The sequence below is a fragment of the Gymnodraco acuticeps genome, unplaced genomic scaffold (assembly GCF_902827175.1).
Source record: "Gymnodraco acuticeps unplaced genomic scaffold, fGymAcu1.1, whole genome shotgun sequence".
Lineage (NCBI taxonomy): Eukaryota > Metazoa > Chordata > Actinopteri > Perciformes > Bathydraconidae > Gymnodraco > Gymnodraco acuticeps.
The window spans coordinates 871,963-893,159 of NW_022992351.1; the positions used below are offsets into that span (position 1 = coordinate 871,963).

The 21,197-nt window shown below is 40.2% G+C and overlaps 2 protein-coding genes and 1 long non-coding RNA gene across 7 annotated transcripts; 2 read left to right on the forward strand and 1 right to left on the reverse strand.

Moving 5' to 3' along the window:
* The first annotated feature begins 276 nt into the window (after positions 1–276).
* On the forward strand, positions 277–21,084 carry csad (cysteine sulfinic acid decarboxylase). 5 transcript variants are annotated; one of them, XM_034208950.1, is made up of 15 exons: positions 277–386; positions 17,068–17,166; positions 17,249–17,388; positions 17,468–17,594; positions 17,681–17,771; positions 17,866–18,088; positions 18,214–18,293; positions 18,655–18,709; positions 18,881–18,997; positions 19,096–19,160; positions 19,626–19,707; positions 19,796–19,995; positions 20,248–20,299; positions 20,392–20,481; positions 20,622–21,084. In XM_034208950.1, the coding sequence occupies exons 2-15, from the start codon at positions 17,142–17,144 to the stop codon at positions 20,793–20,795; spliced, it is 1,521 nt and encodes a 506-aa protein (XP_034064841.1). In that variant the 5' UTR covers positions 277–386; positions 17,068–17,141; the 3' UTR covers positions 20,796–21,084. The 5 variants fall into 5 exon arrangements, with proteins under 5 accessions (XP_034064841.1, XP_034064843.1, XP_034064844.1 ...); XM_034208952.1 differs by lacking the exon at positions 277–386 and adding an exon at positions 16,028–16,165; XM_034208953.1 differs by lacking the exon at positions 277–386 and having other exon boundaries at positions 17,008–17,166; positions 17,252–17,388.
* Positions 9,653–10,299, reverse strand: LOC117541779. Its single transcript, XR_004568346.1, has 3 exons — positions 10,239–10,299; positions 9,816–9,978; positions 9,653–9,716 (listed from the first exon to the last, which is right to left on the reverse strand). It is a non-coding gene; the product is annotated as an uncharacterized LOC117541779 (long non-coding RNA).
* On the forward strand, positions 12,150–16,956 carry zgc:174906 (uncharacterized protein LOC571548 homolog). Its single transcript, XM_034208962.1, has 4 exons — positions 12,150–12,217; positions 15,151–15,478; positions 15,562–15,633; positions 15,870–16,956. Exons 2-4 carry the CDS (start codon positions 15,163–15,165, stop codon positions 16,148–16,150), a joined length of 669 nt encoding a protein of 222 aa, XP_034064853.1. The 5' UTR covers positions 12,150–12,217; positions 15,151–15,162; the 3' UTR covers positions 16,151–16,956.
* Positions 21,085–21,197: the final 113 nt, after the last annotated feature.

A 21,197-nucleotide genomic window follows, 5' to 3' on the forward strand; every position in this document is an offset into this window, starting at 1 on the left:
GCTCAAACTGTTAAAATCCCTTTTCACTTTTCTCTCCAAATATCTCTCGTTTTTTATTTTTGCTTGATTCTGAACCTTTTTTCTCTGAGTCGGTGTCTGTTCTGCTTACAACATGTCAATCAATAACGTCTTATCTTTGCTTAAACATTGTGTTATTATGATGATATTTTCCTTTCCACCAGATGTCACCAAATCACCACGACCATGGCACCTTCCTGCGGTTAAGTCATCCGTCCACTGGATGGAAGCACACAAATGCTGCAGTCTAAGAAAGTACGGAGAAGGAAATGCGTCTCAGCATTGTAAACACAAGAAATGTTTTCCGTCTGTTTGAAAATAACTCTTTTTTTTTAATCGTGTTGTTACTCCAGCTGTTACAATAAATGGTAAGAGTCTACTATATGCTATCTGTTATATAAAGTCGTACTTTATGCATATGTAGGCCTATTGCATGGTACTGCTGACATAAATACTGTTAATAACGTAGTTTTAGAATATACCGGTTAATAATGTTGTTTTTAAATCATAAGAAATAAACATATTGTAGTTGTTACTGTTGATTTACAGCATTATAAAACCTAATTAACCTTAGAAGGACAATATGTGTTTCTTATAAAACTTCACATTCTTCAGGACGTATTCAAAGAAAGCATCTTATTTAATCTTCCTTGATAGTGGCTTTTTGTAAATCATTTACAAATCATTGTCAGGGACTTGCTACAATGGCCTTGAAAGTGTTACCAAGAACAATTCCATTAGGACTAAGTGAAGAAGTCCTGTTATCCATTAACAGTTATCCAATCTATTCATTGACTTTTTTATTTCAACAAAGAAAATAACTTATACAATAAGTATTCTTGCTCATTTCTCACACATGTGTGTTGTAAAAAAGGCAAATGCAATGTTTCAGGATTCAAACCCCATCCGCTGTCTTTTAAAAGTGTAGCTAAACTAATCAGCAACAAGCAAATTGTACACAGTATTTGGCAGAACATTACTGTGGATGTAATGGAGATAAAATGTCATTACCATGGTCATTACCTATCAATAGTATCCGTTAAGTGTGCATTTTGACTTGGAGGAACCTACTGCCTGACTGCTTAAAGTCAATGCTGAGAATATTTGATGTTGTGTTTGCTTCTTTCTTTTAGTGTGCTATGTGTAAATGTGTTATTTGGTTCAAATTGTGTTTAAGTTACGAAAAGGAGGGGTCTTGGCTCCTAGAGCTTCCTGGGGCTTCAATAATTCCACTCACACTGAATTGTGGAAGTTTGTATTGCTGGCCATCACCTTCAGTTTTAGGCTAATCTCACATATTGCAATTCATACTTAAAGGGGACCTATCATGCAAAATGCACTTTGTGATGTCTTTTGTGCGTCGGGGGACTCACGCAGCATCAGAAAATAAAACCCTCTCTCTTTTCCTCCGTACCCAAATATTTTAAAAACGGTTGTTCAACGAGTGGATACAGATTTCCATCCGCTGTGACGTTTTACATCCTCTGTGACGTCGGCGGACCCACAGAAAGTTGCTATCAGAAACAATGCCTGACGTGTTTTGGACGTAATCTCGTCTTTGTTTACATTAGCAAGCCTCGCTAACACTCAGAGCTAACCTGTACTGTAGAGCACATGTGTTCAAAAAGCAGGAAATAAAAAAAGAACACACCGTGTGATAAACCCGCAAGAGAAAAAGCATTTAAGCTCCATACTGTTTCAGAAATAATCTTTGATGTGGTTTAAACAGGATGGCGTTTTATCACAGCAGAATTTAACTTTATCTCCGGTAGAATTCTGATCAGGCATTAGCTCCGCCTCCTCTTCTTTTCTTTTTTTCAAGCTAAGGACCCAAGATCCGCTTTTCTCTAACCGGGCTGCAAAAGAGGGGTTTGAGCAGTGTGAGGTATGGCTACAATGGGTGATCTGTTTGGTATTTTGAAAAAAAAACTTCACAGACATGTTTTATATAGGTATGGCCCCACAATATATTTTTCAAATATAGCATGATAGGTCCACTTTAAGTAGGAACTTACTGCTTGACTGCTTACTGAGTATATTTTCTGTTTTGCAAAGCTCTTTCTTTTATGTTGCTTCTGATTGAATGGCCAATGGTGAGTGAATGTGTGTGAATGTCAGTATCCCTGAGCAGGTGGCCCCTTGTAGGCTGCCTCTTTATGAATGTGTGTGAAGGCTGACTTGTAACAAAGCGTCTAAAGAGTCTTAAAGACTATACACGAGCATTTTCTTTAGGCGGCAGTCTCAGCAGACGGAAACAGATAAAGACAAAGGAGTCTTGTAGGAGTCTGAGTGGAGGCCAACTCTACTTTGACTCTGTTAGGTATCTTATTTGTGCTTTTGCTTCCCTCTTCCTGTTCAGATATATGCATACTCTCTGTTCCTGTTCATGTGTTATCCCGTAGATCAGGGGTCTTCAACTAAAATTCAACGAGGTCCAGTTAGAGAAAATCTCCCCATGCAAAGGTCCGGAACATCAAAATGTCTAACTTGCTTCATGAATTAGTGTGATATTGAAGTGACCTGTAGCTTTATCAACGTCTGCATGTAATCAACAACTGACTGCCAATCAAATAAAGAAAGTACAATTCAAAAACAACAATATGTATTGTCAATTAACATTAGCCTACTTAAATACTGTGGATATGTGTAATGTTCCTATCGGGCTGCATTTACAAATAAAATAGAGAAAATAAATAAAATATCTTTTGAAAATATGTGCATCTTAAAAGTGCTTAATTTTAGATAAATAAAATAAAGTGCAGCAGCAGCTTGAGTTTCCCTTTTTCTTTGTTAACCGTTTCACATCATGACTTAACACCGATTATAGAACAATATCAGTCTTTACACATCATAACAATTGAACAGTTTTAAAGTTTCTCTTTCTTTCCCTCTTATATTGCAGTCCCTCACTCACTTTTTTAAAATTCAGTGTGAGAATTGAGCTCGAGCTTGTCCTGCCAGGAGTTTGTAAATCTGGGCTGAAATGGTGTCAGGGCTATTCTCATACAAATGCAGGTGCTCATTGGTTACAGTGATGCAAACACAGGTATGGTGAAAAAAGAGAGAACTATTCGAAGCAGGAAAAAAACAGCGTAATACCATCTGACAAAGGCCTGTGCTATAATGCTTCAATTAACTGCTATTCTTTATAATATACTCAGATCAATAGGAGACAGAGATGTTAAGTTAAAAATCAAGGGTTTTTATTATTATTTACAGCAGGGGTGGGGAACCTTTTTCCTTTCAATTTTTACAACATCCTCCGAGGGTCGTACAAATTATTGAACTCAACCTCTGCTTAAAAAAACTAAAATCACAGCCCATTCATTTCACCTTTCTTTCATTCTGTGCAAAGAAAAAGCAACCTCTTAATCCAGATATCTCACCATGACTCACGTATGCATGCACGTGCACGGTGTGGCGTGACCACCAAAACAGAAAGATATGGACACAAGATGTGTGCAAATGTATTTAGTATCCTATCCATGTGAACATGATTTAAGTAGGGGGGACCTAACCTTCTCCAGGGGGGTCCGGGGGCATGTTCCCCCGGGAAGATTTTTTTTTAAATATTGAAGTTAAAAGCATCAATCTGGTGCACTTTGAGAGCAACATTAAGAGATCTGGATACATCTCTCAACACCCATATGAAACAGAACTGTAAGCATATTTTTCTTTTTGGATATTTTTACAAATCACTCCCCTTTTAAACTCTATTCTTGTTATTTTTAACAACTTTTTTGTTACTGTCATATAGTATTTTATACCTGTTATTCATTTAGTCTCATTAATAACTATAATGATCATATCAAGGTGTGCCTTAACCTCACTGAGCTGAGGTTATTTGAGCCTCTCAGGAGAGAGCTCTCTTCCACCTGGTTGTAGAAAAGCTCTTTAAATTCGTTAGCATAGCTAGCTAACCAGATGCTAATAACAACAGATCGCCACTGTGCTTACAACTAAAGACACAGCCACGCAAACACTGCGGCATGTGTACGGCTCCTTATGGGTATTGCAATATTTGAAGAGCTGGAGCGGCGTTCCGGTGTCAGTACCAGATATGTTCGGCCTACCAAATATGTTCGGGTGTATTTCCGTCGCATCCGTCATCCGTCATATCCGTCATATACTCACCTCCCTCTGCTCCCAGCGCTATGCTGCCACACACCGGCCGTCTGCGGAACTGCAGCCGGAGGAACTCGGTACAGCTTGTTATGTGTGTGTACTTAATTATTTACAATTAAAAAATATATATATTCTGCGTTACTTTAGCCAACACTTTTATAATATATAAGCCTGATCATGTCGTTGAAAGCAAGTACAGATGTTCTCCCTTTTCCACAGTTCTGTGTGAACTTCATCTAAGGTAGATGCTTTGCTTCTGCACCAGTTTAGCAGAAGTCTGTTTTGTAAGACTGGTTTTGTTGCAGTCTGTTCATGCTATGTGTTTCTTGCGTAAGACTATATACACACGGAACACATGTATTACAGGGCTGTACCCAGTGTGCTTCATAAAACATTTTTGAAGCTTATTTTTTTAAATTAAGCCGTTTCCATGTTATAACAGCATCTCGTTAAATCAATATCGGAAACAATAATTGTCTTTTTGTGGTTATTTAAATGTAATTTATGGTGCTATTAGAGTGCTTATAGACTGACCCGTTAATACAGATGCCCCCCCCCCCCCCCCCCCCCCCCTTTGTGTGCGGTGAGCTGGAGAGAAGGCAGTCTATTTATTTTGGTGAAAAAAAAAACCCCTAACATATATGGATTGAATCAGAATATTGTGTTGGATCAAAACATATTGTACATTTTGAGAATTCTTACATCTATTACAATACATTTTGAGCTTTGGACAATGTTTGGATCAAACGAGCCAGAAACAACCTTAAGCAGCCACCACTGGAATATTATTGCAGTAATATCATAATACTAGTAGCCTTATATTAGTGTAGCCTAATATTGATCGACAAATATTTAGAAATAAATCTGGTTCTGCCTGCCTGCCTCATCGCACTATGCCCTGCTGCATTACCATGTATAGTATTTACATTCATAATGATCCTTTTTTGTTGCAGAGCTTTAGAGGCTTTAAGAGACGAACTGTCAATGATGCCAACTTGGCGACCTACAAACTAGATATAGCAATCTTGGAGCTATTGCGGCTAGCTACTTTCATTGGAAAGAGTCTCTAATTTTTTGTATGTATATATTTCATATATCCATCCCAAGCTTACCTACCCAACTGAATGAATTCACACATTCAAGTAAATAGAAAGACAGCACAGCATTCAAGTGTTTATTGAGAATTTGAACTTCAACGTTAATGGAAAAAGCTCCAAACTTTTCTCTACAGCCCTTAGTATCAAGAAATCCTTCTAGTTCCTTTTACATGTGGATAGGAAAACAGCACAGATTGTTCAGAATATATGAGGAAGCCATCAGGGAAGCAGCATGACCCAAGGCAGGACTGCAGAGACAGGTTCAGCCACGACCCGAAGTCCACGACCCGAAGTCCACGACGGGCAGCGTCCGGGAAAACCAAACTTGAAGGTAAGATATCAAATGATGATCTTCATTAATTGCAGTGACAATTTAGTCTATTCTGACATTTGTTTGTGTGAGTTAATCTTTACCTATGATATCTGGTTGCAGAAGGGACTGCAATAGCCTGGATGTTGGTCATCAGAGTAGATGCCCTGCAATTCTCCTCTTTTACCTTTCCCAACATATCCTATGAATAGAAAAAGAAAATATTGTAATTGAATCACACTAGGACCACAACACACTAAATATGTAATGACACATAAACATTATTATCCAGAATAAGAAGTCTACCTGGTTTGCAGTTTTTGTAAGGCTCCAAGCATCCACGGCAGGTGTCAATGGTGTACATGACGTTGAAATCCTGCTTGTATGAAGCAGAGAACAAACTCCATGTAGCAACACCTGTGTAAAACAAGCATTTCAATAGAGCCATTAAAAATATGCATAGACACCACAGCTGTCGTATACTGCTGCACCTTCACTGAATCACTTACTCTCAAGCCAGCGAAAGTGGGCCCCTCTTCTGAAAGACACAGTGGACATTGTGTCTCTGAAGGTGGTACACACTAGAGTGAGTGATGAGTACGCTTTGTCACCTTCCTGGAGAACCACTTCCATCAGAAGGTCCGAGAGAAGACAGTTTGGCAGCTGTGAAGTATTGGTCAGACTAGATCAAACATATTTAACAACACATTGACTAGACTGTTGCCAGCACAATCGAAATACCAAGATTCTTTGGGCTTCAGGTAGCAAAAAGACACATTTTTAATATTAATGTTGAATATATCACACACATTTTTCTTATGTTTTGTTATTCTTCTCCTTGAGGTAAAAAACAGCTATCAATAAAGTTAAAAAAAGCAGTGAGACATAATAGTTGGAAATTCTGCCGTGATCACAGGTCGTTTTTTAAACAAAAAACAGTTACTGCTTCACTGAAAAGATATTACCTCCAATATGAAGCACATGTCGGACTTTTGAAACTGGACCTTTGAAGGAAAATATAAGGTGTGGGTCATGTGATTGTTTAATTACATGTGTATACAATTATCAATATGTATGCATGTGTTAAATAATCTGGATCTGTCCGTGGCTATAAAAATCACATAATATCAGGATGAAAATGTAAATCAGTGTCAAAGAAACTGTTGTCTATAAAGTAACATTTAAAATGTATGATTTACCCTTCAATCTGGTACCGTTCCATGAGCATAATGCACCACCATTTCCGGATCTGTGCTATGTCCCGCTAAAAGAAAATGTAACAATAATAAAGTTGAAAATGAATGGAACCTCATCATTTGTCTACTCAATGTTAGCCCCCTCTTCCCCCTGAAATACTAACTCAGAGGATAAATACTGACCTCGGTAAACCAAAGTGGAGCATCTGTGCTGAAGTTGAGTGCATACTGTGAAAGGATAAAGATCTGTTAAGTTATGAGTTTCAAAAACTAACAAAACCCCTTAAAAAAAAAGTGTCAAGGGAGGAATTTACCATCAGTATGAAGACACCACAGTCATTGCCCGTGGTTTGGTGAGGCTAACCCTGTAAGAATTTGGAATATAACAGTGATGTTCATGGTCAAATGGAAAATAAAGACATGTGAAAGCAGGTGTATGAGATGGTGGAGAAATGTACCTTGACGTCTCTGCCGAACTTTACTGTCCACTGACCTGGAGCAATGCGGTGCGCTAGGTCACTGTCAAAAGAAATGATAAGACATGGGAATTGATTTGGTGAAGGAACGCTATACACAATATAATTCATGTTTTTGGATTTCCTTACATTGAACTATTGCATGCCTTAAAAGAGGAAAGTTATGAAAGCCACTGAACGGGGCTAAAATAAAACAAACAAAAATACGTTTACCAGCCGCTGAACAAAGCTGAACTTGAAAACAACCTTTGAACAAGGCTTATAACAAAATGAATATTATAATTCATAGCATCCTGTTGCAGACTCTTTTTCTTTTGGTTCCACTAAGGACACTCCAGACTTTGTGGAAATGGAGATATATTATAAATGAATTTGATCAGATTCAGACCCCTGGTCTACAAGATGGTTACTGCAGTATTAGAATACTATAAACTATTTAGAACTCCCATACAAGCCACAGAACGGTGAGGGGGTAATCATGTTACAAAAACCTAAATATGTCCTTGTAGGAATTGTCCCCAAAGCCATCTGGCTTAAGAGGGTCGAGCAAATATAACTCTCTCTTTGCTGGCTTGATCACCTGTCAACCATTGACAAAATAGCTGAAATTAGACATAATCAAACACCAGAAGAAAACCACACAGCACAACTTATGTTCATTTTGTACATGCTGGTGAGATCATTTGGAACAGACTCACGCAAAGCAAATAGTGATCTGCCTTTCCTTGCTGCCGACTCCAGGCAGGGATGAAAACCATGTCCTTGGTGGCCAATTGGTCAGCCTAGTATTTTAAACAAGGGATTTTAAGTTGCTGTATATCAATTTCAAGAAACATAGGTCTCAAGCAACAGGAACTTACTGGAAAACTGGCCAACACGTCAGCTGTTTTGGACTTCCAGGTAGGAACCACATACATATCCACGATGTATATATCTTTGCCCTATATTGATAGTTTTTCAAAAAAAATGAAATCTTCATAGAAGTATGTTCAACAACAAGAGACAACCACACTTCACGAGATTGGAGTTTCACCACTAAACAGCTATTTAGAAAATATGTGTTATTCAAAAGAAAAAAGCAGGCCAATGATGTCTGTTGAAAACCGTACATGTCTTTGGGTGGCTTCTTGTACCATCTTCAGGCACGTGTTTCCAATCTGAAACAGTAACAACAGTAAGTTACCTGTGCCATTTATTTGAGACAAGATGAAGTTGGGAGGAAAGCTCAAGTATACCTACATTTGACTCCATGCACTGAGGAAGACCCAGGCTCCAAAAGTCCTCTCTGGTCAGGCACACATCACCCTCCTTCACAATGACCTCTGCTCCAGGCCTATTGTGGTCTAGCACATAGCTGAGCTGCAAATAACAGATTGCAAAACATACTTCAAGCCAATAGAAAACATAGAAAAATTAAAATCAAAACAATGCACCTCCATCACTGTGCATGAAGTAAACATATATCTACCAGCTTGTCTTGAATCGGATGTAGATCCTTTGCGTATTTCGCACCAGAGAGGGCATACTGGTGGTCAGCAACTGACCCCTCCGAATCCAACTTCGGTTCAGCTGTTATTAGATAGACACAAAATAAACAGTATTATTGAAGTACCACACATGAAGTATACCTAAAATGTGTCCTTGTATTGATAATCAAAATACCTCTCAACATAGGCCTGATAAAGGGCTTCAGCTGAGACACATTCACACTCTGTCTCAGCTGAGCTCCTGTTGAGCTCAACAGGGTTGCCACACCCTTGTTGGTGATTGAGGAAACCACATAAGGGCCAAACCAGTTGCACTCCAGTTTTCCACCTTTTCGGCCCTCCTTCCTCTTATTCGCTCTTAGGACCTCATCTCCAACGTTAATCAGGAAAGATTTCACATTCTTTCCCTTGCGTTTTTCAAAAGAGATTTTCTGTCTCTGTTGTGCTATTTGGATGTTCTGGTAAATCTGAGAAAGATATGTAACAGTTATCATTTACAGTCCTTAACATACGCTTGCATTTTTTAGGAGTTATTATGTTTTAAATATTGCCATTTTATTCTCACCTTCGAGTGCAAATCTGCAATGGTTGCAGCCTTTGCCTCAAGCTGCTGTTCTGCCTCATCAGCAGGCACCAAAACAGAGGTATCATCCCTGTCATTGACTGTAGCATTTATAACACCCGGGACGCGAGGGTGCCTCCCAAACTGGGCAAAATAGGGCGTGCACTTGGTTGACCTCTGAAAGCATAAAAATTCCTTTTAGTATCTCTGTTGAGTATTGTTTCCATCTGCATTTGTTACAACATTGTACCTGCTTTGAGGTGTTAATGCTCGCCACAATGCCCCTCAGATGTAAATCCCAGTCATTCTGGTCCTCTCCACAGTACTTTGCAAGTGCTTTTTTTATGTTTTGGTTTGTACGCTCATCTTGGCCATTGCACTGGGGATGGTACGCTGAAGTGATGCAGTGTTTTACACCCAGTGCATCAAAAACACCACGGTTGACCTGCAGATGGTTTAGTGTACACCAATTACCAAATTACCTGAAAAATCGTATTACATTGTTACACATAACACATACACTGTATTAGATAGATTATTGTACCTCATTGACAAATTCCCGTCCTTGGTCGGTAATGATCTTCTCGACAAGACCGAAATCGAGAAGAATATTTACAATCTTTTTTGAGACCTCAACAGCTGTTTTGTGGTAGAGCGTTTTTGCTACCACCCACTTCGTGAACAGATCAGTCGCTGTTAGAATGTATCTGCAATATAAAATGCAGAATGTTGTAAATACATACAGAATCACTGTAAATGATTTCCTTTCTTTTTAAACCAGATTCTTCACGTTTAGAACCTTTAAAGGAGGTTACACATGCTTCAGCCCATCATGATAGTACCTTTTGCCCTTAGCAGTGGAGGGAAGTGGGCCAATGAGATCCACACATGTCTCACTCTGTTTCAATGTACACATACAACACATTTCTGTAGATCAATAATCAGTCAGTCAGTCAAAAACTCCCACCCATTTCTTCACGTCCTCCCGCATAGTGGACCAGTGGTACGTTGCCAAAACCTTCTCGGTGGTGCGCCTTCTCCCTGCATGACCTCCGGAACCCAGGTTATCATGGCACTCCTTCAGGACATTGATAATTTGGTCCTTGGTGCACACAACCATCCTCTCATTGTCCTTGTATGTGTAGTACAAATCTCCAGCTGGCACAACAGGAACAACAAAACAATCATTTAGACATGTGTAGAGATGACATTATGACTAAAAGCTGTTCAAGAAATCCAGTGGCAAATGTGGTTTAGACGTAACAACTACAGTAATGTAAAGTGTGTATAAAAAGAAAAAGGAGAAACAAGCTGTGGAGTCCTTGCGATTTACTGAAAAATGTTGGAATTGCAATATGATAAACCATTAGAGGTATGATCACTTTTGCACCAAAAAACACCATTAGATAAATAGATAGATAGATATATACTTTATTGATCCCTATAAGTAAAGGGATGTGATGATGTCACATGTACAGGGGGTTTATACCTCATAATAAAAACGTATGTTCGTGACTTAACCATGGTCTTATTCTGTTACTTACCTTTGATCAGGTATTGTTTGGATGCCCTCCGAATTAACGCCTTCCTTTTATCATGCTTTTCAGCGGCGATGGTGAGATTGTGGTAACCACCATTGAGCACGTACTGCTTTATCTCAGCATAAAAGCTCTCCATTTCTGTCATGAAAGTTAAAATGGTCGCGGTAATTATGGGGAAGCGGAGGGATCTAGATCGTTCACACATAACAAGCTGTACCGAGTTCCTCCGGCTGCAGTTCCGCAGACGGCCGGTGTGTGGTAGCATAGCGCTGGGAGCAGAGGGAGGTGAGTATATGACGGATATGACGGATGACGGATGCGACGGAAATACACCCGAACATATTTGGTAGGCCGAACATATCTGGTACTGACACCGGTGCTCTCTGTCAGCACTCCTTTCAGACGAGACATATACCACGTGAAGACACGTTACGCTCGTGTTGTGTTCAAGGAACCTGTCCTTGGCCAGGAAAAACAGGTACTCGCTTGTTTAATTATGTTTGCGGTCTATATTTCTTCTTCTTTTTTGAAGTGAGAAGTTGTCCGTCAGTCGGACTGACGGACGGACTCCCCACCCCCAAAACGAAAACTCTTCTGTTCTCCACGTATTACACAAGTCAACCAAATCAGCGTTAAAAAAGTGGGAGGAGCCGAAAAAAACCCTATTAATGTATTGATTATAGCTCCGGGACCGTATAGGTCGGCGTCTGGGTCCGTAGATAATACATCCATCGCACATATCCTCATCACTCTGTCCGCTCTCCCCTTCCCACACACTCCCCTACACCTAAAACCCTGTCACAGTCAGCCTGTAGAACTGCCTGTCAGCAACTCACAACACTGAGTTCTCCAAGTTTTCTGGGTGGGACCAAGCGGCAAACTGTGGGGTAGAGCCGGGAAGCCAAGTGCCACACACTGCAGTTCATATATTGGCCGATAGGCGATGGCTGCAGAAAGGAGCAATTTCCATAGACCCCCATGTTAAAATGCCCGATTTTACAGCAGAAAAAAACCTGTTTCTACCCCTGGCTCCATACATTTTATTATCGATATAGTTAGATTCCACCTTCATGATTATGGATCTGTGAGTGAATTGTTTTCTAACGCGACCCTTTATATTTATATTAGGTCTTAAAGTTTGTGCATACATTAGGGCGTGGTCACTTTGATTGACAGATACGTGCCTCACTGTCAGCTAACAGCAACTTGTCCAATCTGCTAGGCTACAACCATAGAGGCTACAACGTTAGTTAGTTGTAGTTACTGTACTTGATCCTTTAGCTGTGTTCGTGGTGATCGTGCCTGTTAGGGAATATTGTTACAAATACCAGATAATTAAAATGTCGTGCTGTGCGCTTGAATGTACTAACAGATCTTCCAAGAAGTCTACTTTCAGCTTTTTTCGGTGAGTAAAATGATAATATTATACATGTTAACCCCGTTAGCAGGTGTTTGTGTGCTTGTTAGCTTAGCCTGTTATGTAGCTTATTAGCCAGCTAAGGACGTAACCCTTTATACATATATACAGTTTAGTTTATGATTCAGCCTTGGGTAAGACTTTTATACTATATGGCTATGACGCCCATAATGCTAAACGGGAGCAAATGTTAAAAGGGGTGGGCCGCCGGAGTCCACGCCGCCGAAGCTAACGGGGCTGCAGGGTGCTAGCTCGCTAGCGCGTCCCGGCGGCCGTAGCTAGCACCTGGGGCTCCGTTAGCTTCGGCCAGCGGCGGAGTCCGGCGTTATAACTGGAGATCAAGGAATGCATCGTAACGCGGACTTGGTTCTCCTGCAGCCCGCTGTAGTATTAGCTAAATAAATAATGTTGAGCAAGGCTTATTAAGCTGAACACCGCCACAATTATTCTGCTGTGTATCGGTACTTATTTTATTTTATTAACGTGTGAATGACAAGCATTAAGAATAATACCAAATAGCTAATTATCTTGCAGATTGTCTCGTTTGATTATGAATGTAACGTTTATATAGTGGAACTACACTGTTTTATCAAAACCAAAGTGCCACGCAGTGACTTGGTATGCATGTATTTCAGCAGGAAATGTGCAACCTAGATGACATTTACCAACACAGACTATATAGAAATATTTGTAAAAGTTGTTCATGCGTTACTAAGTGAATATGGCATTAACCCTCCTGTTGTCTTCGGGTCAAATCTGACCGATTTACTACTTTCATCAATCATGTTTTACATTCGATTGATACTGAGAGCATGTTAGCTTAGCTTCTTAGCCTGAGCTAGGACTCGAACGTCACGCTCGTTGGCAGCAATCCTACCTGGAGGGGAGAGAACAGATGGTGGAGGTAAACGGTACTCTGTCCCCCCCCCCTCCCAGTGAGCTGTGGTGTTCCACAAGGAAGCATATTAGGTCCGTTACTGTTCCTAATTTATGTAAATGACATGTCATCAGCATGTGACTGCAACTTGTTCCTGTTCGCGGACGACTCAGCCCTGCTGGTCTCTGACAGGAACAGGTTGCAGGTTGAAAAAACCCTCAGCTCCGAGCTCGGCAGAATCAGCACCTGGCTCGCCGATAATAAATTATCATTACACCTGGGTAAAACAGAGTCCATTCTCTTCGGTTCGAAACATAATCTCAGCAAATCCGACGACTTCTCAGTTGCAGTGGGCGACATTATTGTCACAAGTAAGAAGGAAATTACATACCTAGGATCTATTCTTGAGGAAAACCTCTCCTGTGACAAAATGGCATCCAATGTAATAAAAAAAGTCAATCAAAGAACTAGATTCCTATACCGGATCTCCTCTCTGGTAAACAAAAACACCCTGAAAACTCTGGCAGGAGCACTCATTCCAGGGTACTATGACTATGCTTGCACGTCATGGTACCATAGCACCTCCAAGGCGCTAAAAATAAAACTTCAAACATCGCAAAATAAACTGGTCAGACTACTGCTTGACCTTTCATCTAGAACCCACCTCACCTCTGCCCACTTTGACAACCTAGGATGGCTTAGAGTAGACGACAGAGTACAGCTACTTGCAATGGACCTGGTCTACAAGATCCACTACACCTCTATGGTACCCATGTACATGTCAAAATTCTTCCCAAAGGTCAAGGAATACCATGATCATAACACCAGAGGGAGCTCCACAAATCATGTGAAACCCAGATTTGGCACAAAAAAGGGGGAATACACGTTTCGCAATTATGCCACATCAAGGTGGAACGCTCTTCCCACAACTGTAAAGGAAAGTAAAACTATACTTACCTTCAAAACCTCTCTTAAAGAGCACCTTCGGGGGAGAGCATTGCATAACTGGCCCCGGTAATGGTACAAATCTCAACCTGTCGTTCAATGGACAGCTTCCCCCCCCGCCATCTATGTATATACTCGCATTTTAGACTCTGTTACTAACTGTATATCTGTAGACTTGGTATGTCTTAAATGTCCGGTTAGGATGTATTAGAACGAAATCTAAAATGAAAATTGTAAACAAGCAATCTGTATGTAAAAAAACCACCTGTATGTAAATTGTAAATAAGCCATCTGTATGTCAAATATGTCTTATATGTCTTAAATGACATGATGAATTGGAAATGGGGGACCCTGATGTAAACAAGACGAAAGTCTTTCTCTGGTCTGCATCCCCTTAACAATTGTATGTTTTGAGCTGTACTGTACTGTACCCAATATACAAGCTGTTAATAAACTTTTCAATCAATCAATCAGGTCCCGCCCTGTCCCGCCTCGGCTCCGCCTCGGCTCCGCCTCGGCTCCGCCTCAGCTCCGCCTCTTTGCCCTTATTTGGAGAAGGCGGGAGTTAGACTCTGACGACACCGTCGAGCCGTTAGTGGCCGACTCCGCCTACTAAGGGCTTCACGGCAACTCTGCAGAATCCTATGGGTGACGTCACGGACCCTACGTCCATTTATATATACAGTCTATGGGTGGGACATTGGACAACAAACTGTCCTTCTCTGCCAACATCGCTGCTTAAACTTTCTCGTGCTGAAACACTCTTTACAACATCAGGAGGATACTGACCCAGAAGTGTCTTAACGCAGGTTCTGGTCCCGGCTTGTGTCATCTCACGCCTTGTCTTGACTTCTCGAACTCCTTGCTGCTTTGTCTATCTGCAAGTGCTGTCCATCCTCTGCAGCTCAGCTCACCCAGAATGCAGCAGCCCGACAGTTTTTCAACACTCAAACCGCTCTCTGCTCTCATTACTGGCTACCAGTGGCTACAACTGCAACAATGAATTCAATACTTGTTTAGCAAATATTTCAGATTCGATCTTTGCTTGCATTTCAATGATGGACCAACACTTTTTTTTCTTTTTTTTTTCTCATTGAAGTAACATTCAGACATGGCTGAGGAACCAGCAGCAGAAATCCAGCTACTCAGAAGCCTGAAGGTCAAGCTAATAGAAATTCTAAGCGCCGATGCTGATTTTGTCCTGCAGCATGCAGACTCTCGCTGCCTGCTGTCTGTTCACGGCTACCAGCAGGTGAAAGCATGCCGTTTTCCTCGTGAGAAGGTGACTGACCTGTTGGATCTCATCATCCAAAGAGGGCCTGAAGCAGCGCGGGGTCTACTGAAACTGCTGAATGAACACGCCTTGCAGGAAACCTTCCCAATGCTTTGCTTTATTAAGGATTTGGACATAAACACAGTGTCTTCAGGTAGGACAAAGTCTGTTCAGTATTCAGTATTGATATTCTGTTAGATTTCCATGTTAAATATAAAACGTTTCTCTATTGACAAGGAATAATCAAAAGAAAGAGAGAAACTCCTGACCTACAAGAGATCATTCCATCCAAACAGATCTGCAAAAAAGGTGGGTGTCAGGCTGACTGAGGGGCAGGGGAGATAGAATAATAAGGAGCACAAGATGTAAGTAGTGGGGGTTTGTAGCATGTAGGGAAGTGTGTTCTTCCCTGGTAGATCACTCTTAAAGGGCACTAGTTGCATCTTTTTTTACATGAGGTCAATAAGGGGAAGCAATACAAAGATATTCACCTTAACACATTGTAGAGACCTTGACCAATGCCTGATGTGTCTCTCATTGCACAGGCTCTTGCTTGGTTCAGGAGAAACAGCTGATGACCGTGGCTCGTACCATTGGCAGATCTTGGAGGGAGATTGGCAGACTGGCTCTGGAAATCTCTACTGTGAAGATAGAACAGATTGAAGAGGACAACTCAATTCATGTGGAGCGAGTGTTTGCCATGCTGCGCTACTGGAGCACCTGTCAGAGGGAAAAAGCCACTGCTGTGAACCTGCACTCGCTGCTCAGTCAGGGAGACTGGGCGCTGCCACCTGAAAGCATTGACTTCCTGTTGGAGATTAAATGAGGCCTTCACTGACTGGTACATGCTGTGACCGAGACACTGTTTTTACTGGGAACTTAAGTGTTCCATCATATAGACATCCATCATATTTTCCATATCAGAAAAACCACACTTGAAGACTTTGTACTTTGTTAAATCACCCCACATTGCCAATAAGTACCAGTGACTTATTTTGTTCTTCATATATGTTTCGATTAATATAGAGCTATTATATGTAGCCTACACACAACATCTATTGTATTTCTGTTGGACTGGGTCCAAGGGTAAAGGGTACTCATATGTGGCTATATTTAATGATCAACTAATATTACCTTTCTGTAAAAGTAATGATCTAGAAACTTCGTTTTTGTTCATGAAATATCTAAGTAAGAGTTTTTTCTTTCTTTTTCTGTTTATTGTATCTATGTGTGGTTTTATTCTCCTTCCAGTCCAAGGAGAAGACAAACAACAGAATTGTGCTCATTTTAGTTTAATGTAAATAAATACTCTAGGTAATGTAAACAAGTTAATGAAATCTTGTTTCTATTGCTTTATGTCCTGTTTTGCTTAACTCGTCTTTTTATTCATCTTGAGTTTTTTGGAGAAATTGTATTTTGTCCAAGTGAGCAGATTATTAGGTGTCACAACAGTTATGCTGATGTGTTCCTTGTTGATCTTTATATATTGTTTTTTTTAAAACAAATGTTCCTTATTTCTTAGTGTATCTGTTGGGATGGCAACTCATGTCATCATGCAAAGTAGGAAAGAATAATAGTGCCTATGTTTCACAGCTACACTTAATAAACTTGTATCGCATTTGCTGACTCTAAGTTGTATTCTCCTCCTTCCCCCTTTTCTTTGACAACATTAGGTAACTTAATTGGGACAAAGGTCAACTACCTCACCCTTCTTTTGTTCCTCACTCTGCCTTTGCTTTTTAGACAGTTACTGCTGTCTGCCTTGTCAGTAGAGCCAAGCAAAGGGGTAGAGATTCACCAACTTGGAAAGTGTGGAAATGGCAAACATGTTTCCACTCTCATGTAAGTACATTGTGCTATGCATGTTTATTCATGTTTGTAATGGTTGAATTATTTTTAAAATGTTCAACTTCTCTCATAACAGCAGATGGGCAGGATCCAGCTAATCTCTGTGACATAAATGAGCCTCTCATTGACCACTCAGAGGGCCAACTCTTCTTGAATGAAGCCTTCAAAATCATTATAGAGGAGGTTCTCTGCAAGGGCACAGACGTCAAGCAGAAGGTGGCCTAAATTGACAATGGTGTCAGATTACAGTGAGTTCTCTGAGCAAAAACTAAAAGTCCATGTGTTCTTCCTGCAGGTCTGTGAGTGGAAAGGGCCTGAAGATCTGGCTCTGCTGCTGGATTTGGAGCTCAGGGCGGAGGGGGAGCCACAACAGAGGCTCCTACAGAGAGTAAAAGATGTTGCCAAGTACAGCATCAAGACAAGTGAGCCTGCCAGAGACAGCAGAGACATTTACATGTTTAGTAAACCTTATTTTCTGTAATGATGAGACTTAGCTTGTTTCTTCCAGGTCACCCACGTTTCTTTAATCAGCTGTTTGCAGGAGTGGACTATCATGCCCTGGCTGGACGATTCCTCAGTGAGGCTCTCAACACTAACCTGTAAGAATCTAAATAAAATGAATTTTGGAATTAAGTTCATAAATTATGTAAGAATACATCATGAAATACAACTTTTTTTGTGTGTTAATTGCAGCTTTACCTATGAGGTGGCCCCAGTGTTTGTGCTGATGGAGACTGAGGTTTTAAGATCACTGCGGCAGCTGGTTGGTTGGACAGAAGGTGATGGTATTTTCTGTCCTGGGGGGTCTACCTCTAACATGTTTGCCATGAACCTCGCACGCTACCGACTTTTCCCAGAGGTCAAAAGCCAGGGTCTGTGGGCTGTCCCACGGCTTACCATCTTTACATCTGCCGAGGTCAGGAAAAGCTGTTAAACACTGCATGCTTGAGGAGTTTATGTCGCTGTGGAGATTGAAACTGTATCAGAGGATCACACTGTCGCTACTGTGTTGTCTCCACATAAATATGTTTGTTTTTCCAGAGCCATTACTCTGTGAAGAAAGGGGCTGCCTTTCTGGGCATTGGGACAGACAATATCATCGTGGTGAAAGTGGATGAAGGGTAATGTATTTTTTATAAAAAGAGCTGAAACCATTGATAATAAATCTAATTCTAATAATCAATTAATGCTTGAGTTTAAGGCAAAAAATGACTTTCATCTTATTAAATGTGGGGACATAAAGTGTTCCTTTATTTTGTATATCTGTATATTGACATCTTTTAGACTTGTCGGATTAAATAAGCAATTTCGAGACATTACGATGTGAAAATACTTTGGTATGATTGGACGTCTTATAGCCTGGACGATTACTTAAAAATCTATAATAATTGATAGTTGTTGGTTTCAGTCCTATACACTATGATAATCAGGGTTCTATATAGTCAGAAAAATAAATGTTCCATTATATTTTGTGCACTTTAGAGGCCGCATTATTCCAGAGGACCTGGATGAAAAGATAAAGCTGACAAAATCACAGGTAAATTCACTAAGCACTCAAATAGATTATATTTAACATGCCGTTTTGTCCCTTAAATTCGTTTTAACAGTGATTATTTTAAAGTTATAGGTTTAAACAATTTGTATATACTGCAAACCTGAATTCACAAGTGCAAGAATGCTGTGTTCATTTTCAGTTTGTTTCCATCAGGGTGCAGTACCTTTACTTGTGAGCTGCACATCAGGGACAACAGTGCGGGGTGCGTTTGACCCACTGGACCGCATAGCTGATGTCTGCGAGAAACACAACGTCTGGATGCATGTAGACGTGAGTGGTCCTCAAGGAGACACATTTAAGACAGTGGACAAGCTTCTGTTGTCTTTGCTAAAGTTGAAGTACATTTTTTCTGTTTTGTTGTGTTTCAGGCTGCCTGGGGGGGGAGTGTGCTGTTTTCCGAGCAGCACAGACATCTGATGAAAGGGGTTGCCAGGTATTAATATGCCTGATAAAAATACACTTTCACTGTTATAAAGGATTCAACTAGATACACAGTTAGGCAGATATGGTCAATATGTCGGGCCGGAGGTTACTTGTCCCAAGGAGTAGAACGAAGCGGTATAAAAACAGTTTTATCCCAGCAGCTATTACACAAATTAACACATCATAGGAGCGTCACACAGATGCCTATTTTTATTTATTTAATTGTGAATTTTGAATGTCCATGTTTGTACTAGTGTTTTCCTTCTTAAAATGTTTCTTAAATATTTTTGAGATTTGGTTGAGCAGGGTATACTTGTACTTTTACTAGTCCTTTATTAGAGATATGTCTGTTATTTGTGTTTGTTTTTAGTGTTAGGATGGAACCCTTGTCTTTTTCTCTGCAAACAGAATCTACCTACGGGTACAAATAAATAACCTGATGTGTGTGTTCATGTGTTTGTGTGTGTGTGTGAAGAGCAAATTCAGTAGCCTGGAATCCACACAAGATGCTGATGGCTGGCCTACAGTGTTCTGCCTTGCTGCTGCAGGATACAACGGTTTGAGGCTACAGCATTATCTGATACACATAATAAAGTTTAACGTTGTATTAATCAGTGACAGTATTTTACTTGTGCTTGTCCTCAGAACTTGTTGAAAAAGTGCCACAGTGCCAACGCCACCTACCTCTTCCAGCAAGACAAATTCTATGATGTCAATCTGGATGTCGGGGACAAGACAGTACAGTGTAGCCGCAAGGTTGACTGTCTGAAGCTATGGTTGATGTGGAAAGCTGTTGGCTCCATTGGCTTGGCTGAGCGTGTAGACAAAGCGTTTAACCTTGTAAGGTAGGCATCCAGCTGAAGTAAAACACAAACCTAGTATAGTTGAAATTCGAATTGACCTTATCCTATTGAGACAAAATAAAAGCACTGCCGTCTATCTGTTTGTTGAGCTGTAATGAAGATGAACAGAAAATGTTATTCTGTTATATCGCCTCGTGCGGAATGCTTTGGCAATACTATGTTTAAAATGTGGTCATGCCAATAAAGCCCCTTTTTATTTTATTGTATTGTTATGTGTTAACATCCCTCTTGCAGGCATCTGGTGGAGCAAATGAAGAAAAGGGAAGGGTTTCATCTTTTGTGGGAGGTGAGTAAATATCTCAAGCATACCGATATCATATCATACTCAAGATTAAATGTTTTCACCTAGAGTACCTGTTTGTTTTTCTCCATGGGCAGCCAGAGTTTCTGAATGTATGCTTCTGGTTTATACCGCCCAGCATGAGGGGAAAGGAAGGAAATGCAGATTACCAGGACAGACTGGCAAACGTAAGTCTCACTGGATTGGGAACAGAAAGACTGATTGTGTTGCATGCTTTGTTAATAAAACACCAAGGCCACCATCTTAAAGCATTCACTTCAGCAGAGCTTCTGAATCAAACAGTGTGTGTTTTTGTTCTTGATAATAGGTAGCTCCAGTCATCAAGGAGCGAATGATAAAGCAAGGCACGATGATGGTGGGCTACCAACCTTTGGGAGACAAGGTAAACTTTTTCCGCATGATTGTCCTCTCTACGCTGGTTTCCAAGGAAGATATGGACTTCTCCCTTGACGAAATTGAAAGACTGGGAAATGACTTGTAAACAAAGCAAGTGTTTTCTAGACCTTAGAAGTTGTGTATTATGCGTTGTATTTTAATGTTGAAAGGTATAACAAACAGCCTGACTGTACCATTGAGATATTTGATTTGCTCAATTAAGACAGTTGTCATAATACAATGATATACTAACAAGTAACATGTAATATACTAAAATCTGATGACCATGGATCAAAATCTGTCTGTTATGAATCAATGAACAAACAAATTGATATATGTTTCTTATTATTTTTTAAATATATCCACTGAATAAAACTGCTGTTCTGAAAACATATCTAAAGTGCATCCATAAATATGTCATTCTTCTTATTGTGTGAATTGATTTTTCGATGTAAAATGAAGAAACATATTTGTTTACAATAAATAATTAACTTTTGTTTGCTTAATT

Coding starts and splice junctions, on each gene's coding strand:
- zgc:174906 (XM_034208962.1), top strand. CDS start 15,163: ATGGCTGAGGAACCAGCAGCAGAAATCCAGCTACTCAGAAGCCTGAAG. Junction 15,479..15,561: donor CATAAACACAGTGTCTTCAG/GTAGGACAAAGT, acceptor TCTATTGACAAG/GAATAATCAAAAGAAAGAGA. Junction 15,634..15,869: donor CAAACAGATCTGCAAAAAAG/GTGGGTGTCAGG, acceptor CTCATTGCACAG/GCTCTTGCTTGGTTCAGGAG.
- csad (XM_034208950.1), top strand. CDS start 17,142: ATGGCAAACATGTTTCCACTCTCAT. Junction 17,772..17,865: donor GAGGCTCTCAACACTAACCT/GTAAGAATCTAA, acceptor TGTTAATTGCAG/CTTTACCTATGAGGTGGCCC. Junction 20,482..20,621: donor ACCAGGACAGACTGGCAAAC/GTAAGTCTCACT, acceptor TCTTGATAATAG/GTAGCTCCAGTCATCAAGGA.